The following is an 11,038-nucleotide window of genomic DNA, read 5'->3' as shown; positions in this document are numbered from 1 at the left end:
TATCGAGTTATGCAGTATTCCTATACTTTAAGAAAGTTCCCTTATGTTCCTTTCCAGCATCTCTCAGCCCATACTCCCCCAAAGATAGTCACTCACTTTAAAATTTTGTCATCACAGACTACATTTTCTTGCTCTGGGAACTTCATAAAAATGGAGCTATAAAATACTAACTTTGTCTACTTTTTGTCCACTGGGTATATATCTTGTGTTTGAGGTTTTTTTTTTTTGCATGCGCCTGCATACATGAGTAATTTGGTATCTTTATTGCTGAGTGGCTTTCGCCATGTAAATACATCATATTTATCACCATTTCCTTGACTGTTCTTTTGTAGATGGACAGCTAGGCTGCTTCCTGCCTTTATTTATTACGAGTTAAGCTGTAATGAACACCCTCGTGCAAGTGTTTTGTGGACTGTACTTCATTTCTCTTGGAAACACACAAAAATGAAATTCAGTGGCATTGTTGGACGATAAATTTCAGTTCTGTATTTCACCAGTAAGTAATTTTTCTGACTGCTTTCCAAAGGGGTTAAGCCATTTTAGACACCCACCAATCATCAATAAGTATTCTAACTGCTTCCCATCCTGTCCAGTATCAGATGAGGCCAGACTTTTTATTTTTCCATTCTGTTGGTCACTGATATTATTCACTGGGTTTTTAAAAAATGTTTGCTTTTTATAATTTTAACCCTGTGTGTGTGAGAGAGACTGTGTGTGTGTGTGTGTGTGTGTGTGTGTGTGGTATGTGAATGTGTGTGTAGTATGTGAATGTGTGTGTGAGTGTGTGTGTGTGTGTGTGTGTGAGAAAGAGAGAGAGAGAGTGCTTGCACCTGCATGCACACATGACAACAGGTAACTGTGGAGGTCAGAAGAGGACATTGGATCCCCTGGAGATGGAACTACATGTGTTTTTGAGCTGCCATGTGGGTGCTGGAAATGGAACAAGGCTGACTAACTTCCCTTAATATGGGACAGAGTCACTCTTTAATCACACGAATATGCACACTGTGTATTATCTGAGGTGGAGAAATGCAAAAGTAGTTGAATCAAGCTGTTCTTTGACTAAAACTTAGTAATTTACCTCACTCTAAGCATACAGGTTGAATGTTTACTCAAAATGAATGTATTCATATGCTGAAACCAAAAGAGTTTACTGTTTAACTGTTAATGCATCATTTCTCTTGTATTTCATATCTTAAAAATAAATATTTGTTAAATAAGCAATTCAGAACTCATGGGAGCAGAAAGAAAATGAATCCTTCCCCAGGACAAGACTCGGCTTTTGAGTTCATCAAGGCAACAAGGCAAGTCAAGGAGCTGCAGCCACGGGAGGAGCGTGAAGTCTGGACAAGCGTGAGACGCCAATGAGCTCTCTGCAAAGAGAGAAAGGGAGACAATACAAGAGCGACGAGATCTGCAGAAGGAAATGCTAGCGGAGGTCAGCTCACAGGGGCTCCACGTTAACAAATGGTGACAGGATTTTTTTTTACACCAAGAAAAACTTTTTATTAAAGCGTCAATTACCAGTTATTTAAAAAGACACAAGAGAAGACAAACATACAAAGGCAGCATCATACAACTGATTTTTAAACACAGTACTTTTGAAATATGAAACAATAATCACTACCCCTAAGTCTGTTTATTGCTACAAATTGATTTATAAGTTGGTCTACAGCTGTTTTCAATCTTACAATACTGAGTTTTTCAGCTTTATCTTATAACATTTTAGAAATATGTTTCTCACAGTAGTAATTTCATACAATTAACACTAGCAAGGAAGCTTCCCAATGTCACAAGAATTCAATATAGCTGTTGCTGTGGGTATAGGTACCATTTGAGGTTGTCTACACTAAGACTCACACATTTAAAGGACACATTAATAGGCAAACTGTGGGGATCAAGAGCAGGAAGCTAAGAGCAGACAATGCTATCTTTTCCTTCAGTGGTGGCCAACAGAGACACCATTGCTTCAGGTCCACTGTTGGAGAAACAGTTCAGTTCTGCTCAAAGCAGCTGGCTCCATTCTGCATTTCCTTTTCTAAAGAATGACAGACTTTAACTAACTTGCACGACCAAATAAACGGTTACTTTAAGCTACCCCAGACCTAAACTACTTGAAATAAGTTATTCTCTTAACTGGTTTAGCAGCTTTGCTTCTGGAAAAGGAGTAAAACCCACTTTGTTCCAATATGAGAATGCTGACTGAGAGCCTTGACTGTAAGATACCTACCTGCCTGTCTTCTCTCAGAGTGAACCATGAAGATAACCTTCACAAACTCTGTAATGTAATAAAAGCAAACATGACCTCATTTATCAACCCACAATACTTAGCCAGAAAAACAAGAAAGTACACATATAAGGTTGAAGGGACTTGTATAAAATAAGAGGGCGTATGTCATATAAAGTGGAATGTGTACAGTAATAAAAACTTGTATAAAGATGATTCTGCTTTATAGAAGTCTGTTTAAACTGACTATGAATGAATGATTGAAGTTTTCCTTCCCTAGCATAATGCCCATTCACTATAAGCTGGTCCTAGTTTCTTGCAAATCCCTCATTTCCTTGGATTTAGTTACTGTACCCTCGTTTGTACTGCCATAACTTCTAAGCTGGGCCTGCCCAGCCTGCCTGTAGAGCCTCTCTCAGAAACATACCAAGCACACAGCCAGAGGCATCCCTTAGTAGAGTTCTGCACTTCAAGCCTATTAAGGACCAGTATGTGGCCCTCCAATGTAAATACCTCTTATTTCACACTATCACTGAAGCAGTGCAGTTCACTCACTACTCTGTCGCTACTGGAAATGTAGTAGCTCTAAGAGTTTTGTTCAGTTGCAGAAACATTTCAATACTTATTAATTCCAAAAATCCGAACATGCTGTGGCATTTTGGGAATAAGTATACTCAGGAGAAAAGTTGTGTTTAAGATGAAGTGAGTTGGATCATACTTCGCATAGAAACTTGCCAGAAAGTATAGAATTATTGGAGAAATTGTGAAAAACTTCTGAGAAGATGTAAACTGTACTCCATAGTCGAGTTGTTCCCGGTGGGTTAGGAGCCTTGTTCCACTCTGATCAGGAGTTTCAAAAGGTGTTCCTTTCACTGCATGCAAAAACACACACATCCCCAGATTATGTATTATGTTCATTAAGGTCCATGCAACAGGAGCACTGAAGAAGGGGATGCTGAGTAATACAATATGAAGCAAGCCGGCTCCCAAAGCGTATGCCAGCCACATCCCACGGCTGTTCATTACATGAGTATTGGGGTTGACCTCACTGTGGGCAACTCCAACATTCATGTTTGCTCGCCCGCTCCCGGAGGCCCGCACGTCGTAGGACCAGCCCGGCGACCGACAGGGTTCTTAAAGTTGCAAGTGGGTGAGGAGGGAGGGAAGTAGCCATATTTACAATTCTCATGTTTTATAAAAAAATAAGTCACGTTGAGAGGTTAGAGAAATGACTCACCAGTGAAGAACTTTGGTTGCTCTTCCAGAGGACCTAAGTTTGAGTCCCAGCACCCATATGGTAGACAACAACAGTCTTTAACTCTAGATCCAGGGGATCCAGTGGTGTCTTCTGGCCTCCACAGGCACCAGGCACATATGTGACACATAGGCATATATGCAGGCAAAATGCCCACATACTTAAAATAACTATTTTTAAACCATGCTAAAAGGATTAAGGACATCAATTGAGGAGATCTAAGCCAGAAGACAAAAGTGCAACATTTTACATGAGAAATACAAACATATGAAGAAGGACTAAGGACTTACACACATTCGGCGGCTGCTTCACTTGGAGTGGGGTGACTATAGTCAGTGGAGCACGTGCCTTACAGCATCATGAGTGGAAACCCTCTCCCTTCAGCTCAGGCGGGTGGTAGGTATGGGAAGAGCAAAGGATCCCTGTGTGGAGGTTCTCTCTGACCGCCCTGTGGTAGATGAAGTGTCTGAACTGGTGGTTGAGTGAGGAGAACACGCCTTGAAGGCCCTGTGAACGGACTGCACTGTGCCCGGGTCATGAAAGGAAGCCACAATGGGAGGAGCCATGAGTGAAGAGGAAACAGAGGGTTGCAAGCCTCACAAGATGCTGTGACCCATAATGGCTGCAGTGATAGGCAGAGTGACAGGTACAGAATTTGGATCTGGTCCTCAAGCCAACTGCCTTATTATTGACATAAGACACTTGGACTTGACGATCTCTAAGAGTCAAATTAGTTTTGCTCTTGCGTTCTCAAATAGTGCACGTTTATTTTCATTTGACCTGGAGATACTGCAGGAAACTTGTGAAAAATTGTACAAACCAGAGACGCATATCAGGTCACACAGGAAAACGATGGCTCCTTAGGCCAAGCATTCACCCAAGAAGTTAGTTTTGGGGTAGTGTTGAAAGATATCCAAGAAGTGCATATGCCAAACGGACTCACAAACTACTCAGACTCATAAAAGTATTTCTGAAAGAGTATTATCTACTTTCTGACTTTCTGGAAGGATGCCACAAACCCTTACATTCCACTTCTAAGGGAATAATGATAACAGGTACTGTTTCCTGAGTACTTACCACTTGTCACTAAGAGTAAAACTCACAGCAGTTTCTACATATCAAGGCCATACGGGATGTTACAAGTTTTGTCTTTTTATCAGTGTGACAAAACACCTAAGAAAGCAACTTAAAGATGGAAGATTTATTTTGGTTTATGACTTCAATGGTTTCAGCTCTCTGTCACTTGGCTTTGTTGTTCTTGGGCCACAGTAGAACTTTATAACATGAAAATATGCAAGAAAAGAGTGATTTACCCTATAGTGGCCAGGAATCACAAAGAGAGACCAAGAGAGTAAAAAGAGACTACAAGCAAGACAAACACTTCCAGACCATACCTCAAATGACCTAATTCTTCCAGAGAAGACCACCTCCAAACAAAACAACAACAACAAAAAACCCTCAAATTGTGAGTCCATCTAGGTATTAATATGTTGATTAGGTCAGGACTTCTACCCAGACACCACAATCCAACCATTTCTCAACATCTGAACATTACACAGGAGGTCAAGATTTTAACTTATGAACCTTTTAGAGAGGCACTTTATATCCAAACTAAAACAGATGATTATAAAGCAGTATAGATCCAAAACTCAAGGCCAGATTTCATTCCAACGCCCCTGGTTGTTCCCTGTGGTACTACTGATGGTGGCATGCAGTGACCGTGCTGAAGTACCAGCCTCGTTCCAGAAATGGTAAAGCATGCTTTTTTCTTGCAAGAGAACCCAGATAACCACTATTAGAGCTGATAAAGGACCCAGATGTTGAGTTCATGAGAAGGAACAGTCTTGAGCCTGGCACAGCAGATACATCAAACTCTAACTCTATTGCATGCCATTCTGGTGACTAGCACGGAACATTGGAGCCAAGGTAGCCTTCTGCCTTTCCATTGAAAACTCTGACCTGCAGGTGAAGATGTTGTTCAGAATTCTTGGTACAGACTTAGCAGGGGGGGGAGCAAGCAAACATTTGTGCTGAAAATGAAGTAAATTACAAGGGGTCTACACAGACTGAAAGAAAGTTAACTTGAGCATACAGTTAAAAAGCAGCCATTCTTACTTGGAGAAACAACTGGAACCTGAGGGCATCTCTGGAATGACCTAGAAACCTAGAGTAATGGAAACTCCCAGGAATCTATAAGGATGACCCTAGATAAGACTCCTAACAATGGGGAATATGGAGCCTGAACTGGTCAGCTCCCGTAACCAGGCAAGACATCTAGTGAACAGAATGGGACACCAGCCTTCGACACACAATTTATCCTATCTACAAGATGTGCTGGGATAAAGATGGCACAGAAATTGTGGGAGTGACCAACTAAGGATTGACCCAGCTGGAGACCCAGATCCTGAGAGGGAGCTCAAAGACTCCTATGGAAGAATTACAGGAGCCAGAGAGGTCAAGGAAACCACAAGAATATCCACAGAACCAACTGATCTGGGCTCAGAGGGGCTCACACAGACGGAACTGACAACCAGGGACCCTTCATGGGACTGACTTGGGCACTCTGCATATATGTTAGAGTTGTAGGACGTGGTATTCTTGTGGGACTCCTGACAGTGAGAGCAGAGGTTGCCTCTGACTCTGATGCCTGCTTCTGGGACTGTTTCCTCCTACTGGCTTACCCCATCCAGCCTTAATAGAAGAGGAGGTGCCCAGTCTCACCACAACTTGACATGCCTTGGCTAGCTGATATCCATGGGAGGCCTGCCTACCTATATCTGAAGAAAAGCAGTGGAGAGGAGTGATGGAGAGGGAAGAGGAGGGGGAGAATTGGGAAGAGGGAGGAGAAACTTTGGGATGTAAAGACAAATAAATAAAAATGTTTAAAGAATGACCACTCACGCTTTTTTCAGCAGTACATATAATAAAGAGTGATCACTCTTGACTTACTTTCCCTGAAGCATGAGGGAGACATGTAAATAAGGACATCTGTGGGCAATGACTAGAATTTTAGGTTAATAAAGAGCTTAACCAGCCAACACAGGGCTTCATGAGCAGAGATGCCCAGTGTCTCAACACTGATATTACACATGCCTTGATTAGGAATACATCTGAAATGCAAACTATCCCTTCCTAAGCTGAAACACAAGAGACGCAAGAGACAAGGGAGGGTAGGAGATTCACTGTCCTCTGTGGAATTATGAATCAGGACTGGCAGCAGCAGGGGATAAACACACATAAGCCCCTGTGTCACTCACACGCACACACTCTCTCTCTGTCTCTCTGTCTCTCTCTGTCTGTCTCTCTGTCTCTGTCTCTGTCTCTGTCTCTCTTTCTCTCTCTATCTCTCCAGTAGGCATGGGTACCATCCGCAATGAGTCTACTCTCAGGAGAAGGTCTGCCAGTTCAGAAAAATGCTATAGGTTTCAGCACCAGCTCAGTGTGAAGGGCTCCCCTGAGGCTTCCCTGGAACTCAGTCAGAAACTCTGAGTCATTCCTTTCCATCTCTTGGGCAGGAGGCCAGGACAGTCTCTGACCCCACCTCATGCTGAAGCCTATGGACATCACTGACGACATGCCCATCTGCTGTCCCAGCAGGATGAGGACTGGCCAATGATTACAATGTGCTTTGAAAACACAAAACTTCCACCTTTTTTTCTGGAATCACATTCTCTTTAGTTTCAGCAACTAATATTTGAAAAGCAAGTAAGTAAAAATATGGACACAACAGGGCAGTCGCACACACGAACTCACAGTGGTTGTGACAGCATGCTCAAGACCTGTGCACCCCTAAGCCAGACAAAATCCCAGCATGGCTAGGGGAGGAGGGGACAGAGGCTCACCCTCAGATCAGGGGCTGCTCAGAGAGGAAGAACAAATTTTCTTTAAGGTTATGGCCTCTGGGAGGTAAACCACACTGTGGTGATATTTTGTTTACGATCTAATAAATAAAGCATGGCTGAAGATCAGAGTACAAACCAGCCACACTAGTTAGCCAGAGAGACCAGGCAGTGGTGGTGCATAGTTTTAATCCCAGCACTCAGGATGCAGAGGCAGAAAGATCTCTGTTAACTCAAAGCCACTCTGAACTACATGAAGTTGATCCAGTCTAAAAGAGAAACAGAGCTCACACAAAGGTGATCTCAGCACTCTAGTCCCACATGGAAATGACATATAAATGGTCTTCAATCATTTCACTTGGCCCAGTGGTCACTTCTGAAATTCAATTTAGAAATTAGTATTTGGTGCTAGATGCATACAGATGGGACATCAGGCCAGGGCTCCCTTTAAGGGGGTTCAGCCTTTCCTGAAACTTACGAGAATTGAGTCCTCAGACACTCAAAGCTTTATCTGTAAGATGACTTACAGAAATTTAATGAATTAAGTCTTGTGATCTGGGAATTCATTAAGCATTGTTTAAAATACTTTAAATGCTCTCATTCCATTACCAGAAATGACCAATTGCTTCTGAATCTGTGATTTCTACAGTGAAACCTATACTTCCATTGCAAGATGGGCATAGTGACAATGCCCTTCTCTGATGATGAGTGAACTGGTGGTTATAACACATAAACCACACACTCAATTTTTATATGCAAAACTGCAATTGTTTAAACATTTGACAAAATATTCTTACCCACGGCACACACTCCGATCCACAGGATATTCCTGAATCATTTTTCATGACTCACTGACTCCCTCACTCACTTAGATACTTGTTCAACATGCATAGGCATTGACCTCTTGAGTGGGCCAGACTTCGGATTTAACCAGCTCCCTAAATTAACTTCATAGGCAATTATCATACCTATTTCCCAGAAAGAAGAGGGCAGGGGTTAGAACACCACAGCTCCGCCATTAAGATGCTGAACTTCTCTGAAAAATAAATTCTCTGTCTGTAAACTACTGTGGTTGGGGAAGGGGTAAAGTGTGAAACTGGGTCCTCCCAGAGCCCAGGATGGCTTTCATTTCTTGATTAATCTCTAATTCCTATCTGTGTGTGTCTCCTCATCACCCCCATGAGAGCTTCCTTTGACATGTATTCCATCCCTTTAGTGGCCTTTCAAAACTTTCTCTTCCTCTGGGTGCCCAAAATCCCCAATCACAAGACGCCACTTCTAGCTTGCTGCCGTTCTGAGGAATTTTTTCACTTCCTTTCTCGTCCCCGCTGAATTCCTCTGTACTGTGCATTACCTTCCTTTCTGTCTCTGTTTCCATGTCTAAGCATCTCCTGGGAAGCCGTCTCCGCGACCTTCACCCAGAGAACAGGTGGGGCGGGGAAAGAGGGAGCAGACTGCTTCCTTGCCTCCTTGTGTCTCCGCGTCTTGCTTGGGCCCCTGGTCCTCCTCTCTCAGCAACGCCGGTGTTTCACGCTAACTCCCTGCACACGCCTTTGGCCTTGCTGTGCCTCCTGTCACGTTTTCTCTATGTATCCCCTCAACGCCCAGATTGTGATGATGGTCTGATTTCTTTCTTCGCCAGCCCCTTTCTCACAGTTCCTTCCAGGCTCACGAACACACGCCACCACCTCCTTCTCCCAAGTGATGTACAGCACTCGAGATGCTGACGGCCCTGAGCCTCCTCCCAGCACTCGAGATGCTGACGGCCCTGAGCCTCCTCCCAGCACTCGAGATGCTGATGGCCCTGGGCCTCCTCCTTCCCTTCGTGACCCTGTACTTCTGCAACTGTCCTGATCCCACCTTCGAGTCCTCCCTCCGTCAAAGCGTCCCCATGACTGTCATCCTAACCCTGTCTTTACACCCTGCCCCACTCTGTCCTCTAGTACCCCAGCGCTTACAGGTTCTGCTGGGATATAGATCTCAAGTCCAAAAGTTCCTCCCTAAGCGTCAAAGTAAGAGCTGTTCAAAGGCACTCACCATATCTTACTCATTTTTCTGCCATACAGAGCTAGGGCCAGGGTCACAGAAACTCAATGAAAGGTATTTAGACTGAACTAAATAGTTTTGAAAACAACATCTGAAAGGTGACTGACGTAAAACTAAACATCTCTCTGGTTTCCCACACCCCAAACAACCTCAGTTAGCTTCAATCACATCCCACATGCTTTATTTTAATAATTTATCAAGTCAGTTTCTTCCTTCCTGTCCTCCCTCTTTCTTTCTTTCTTTCTTTCTTCCAACTGTGTTTCTATGTGTAACTTGCTCTGATAAGGCTGGCCTGGAACTCGGAGATCTGCCTACCTCCGACTCCTGAGTTCTGGGATTAGAGGCATGCACCATCACCACTTAATATACTTAAATTGCTGTACATCTCAAAAATTGCTAAAGCTCCTCACAATATGGCCCCAGATACCCATAGGCCAAAGATCTAATGCAGTTAGAAAAGAGAAGAAGAAAATACGACAATCGTCAGAACATACGAAAGCTTTACAACTCAACCCTCCCTCCGTGAGGGCTGGAATTGTTGCTTTTCTGTTTGGTTTCTCTTCTCTGTCTTGTCTCTTGTCTCCAGCTTCCTCTGTGACTGGGTTTCCATGCCCGAGTTTCAGTTTACAGCCAACAGAGCCCCACTACTCCCAACACCTTCTGAGCATGAAACCTGAAGTGTCTTCCCTGGAGTGTCTGCCCCCACCCTTCACTGGTTGGACCTCATAATTTCCCAACGTAAATTCTGAAGACTCCATATGCTCATTGCTGACCACAGAAATGTCACTACAAGACTGGGGATGGTCGGTCACTCATCATACATATTCAGCCGATCCCCGTCAACTGTGATTACCACTGACTAAGGTAAAAGGCTGGAGAGAAGGCTCAAGAACAGATTCCCAAGGTACCTCTATGGGCATAAGATGCCTTAGGGTATGGAGGACAGACAAGACTGACATCTGTCAGACAGACCAGTACGCTGTGGTTCACATTCACTGAAATACCTCGTTTTGCCCTGTAAATATGTGGTTGTGTGCTAATCAAAAAAAAAAAATTAGGACAGTCATGTTAGCTACCATGGTTTTCATCATTACACACCATTTTCATATGATTATCACACTTAATCTATAAATCTGTACAATTACAATAATTTTAAGAACATTCATCTCTGAAGTATTACTTTTTCTTGCCTGGTTTGGGTGTACATCACGACCCTGACAAAATGTATTACTTTCTCATGAACTCATTACACACTTCATTTTATTTCACTCTATGCCTCTGCTCAAATCTAGAATAATCTCTGCCATCATCTGGTTAAATCAAAGTCTGCTAACCAAGGGCATAAGTGGACATAAAACAATTCACAAAAGAGCCTGTGAACAACAAGAAATGAAAGCCACCAAAAATCACTTGGGCACGAAGAATGAAAACTGAAAATGAAGTAGGCTTCTGTCTGTTTAGGCAGCATGTGCATTATGCGATGGTCCTGTGAAAAAATAAAGTGGAGAGCAAATGCATTTAACCCATGTCAAAGTTCCACAAGTATGTCCAAACACAATTTTTAGAAGAAGAGATACACCTGACATCAAGAATTTTTTAAATATTAGGGCTACGCAAAGCAGTGCTGAAAGACTGGAAGCTGCTGTTCTGTGAATGAGTGCTAGCATTGTA

General features: G+C 43.1%; 1 protein-coding gene across 1 annotated transcript; it reads right to left on the bottom strand.

The window, feature by feature from the left end:
* Positions 1–1,499: 1,499 nt before the first annotated feature.
* On the bottom strand, positions 1,500–3,472 carry LOC101838871 (ORM1-like protein 1). The gene has a single exon (XM_040741976.1). It carries the CDS (start codon positions 3,296–3,298, stop codon positions 2,843–2,845), a length of 456 nt encoding a protein of 151 aa, XP_040597910.1. The 5' UTR covers positions 3,299–3,472; the 3' UTR covers positions 1,500–2,842.
* Between the last annotated feature and the right edge of the window lie 7,566 nt (positions 3,473–11,038).

This window comes from Mesocricetus auratus, unplaced genomic scaffold (assembly GCF_017639785.1).
Source record: "Mesocricetus auratus isolate SY011 unplaced genomic scaffold, BCM_Maur_2.0 Super-Scaffold_6730, whole genome shotgun sequence".
In the NCBI taxonomy this organism is placed as follows: domain Eukaryota; kingdom Metazoa; phylum Chordata; class Mammalia; order Rodentia; family Cricetidae; genus Mesocricetus; species Mesocricetus auratus.
Note: the sequence above shows the minus strand (reverse complement) of the source record. Positions and strands in the feature narration are given on the sequence as shown.

Bases quoted from the DNA above. Each gene is read 5' to 3' on its own strand.
- LOC101838871 (XM_040741976.1), bottom strand. From the start codon at position 3,298: ATGAATGTTGGAGTTGCCCACAGTGAGGTCAACCCCAATACTCATGTA.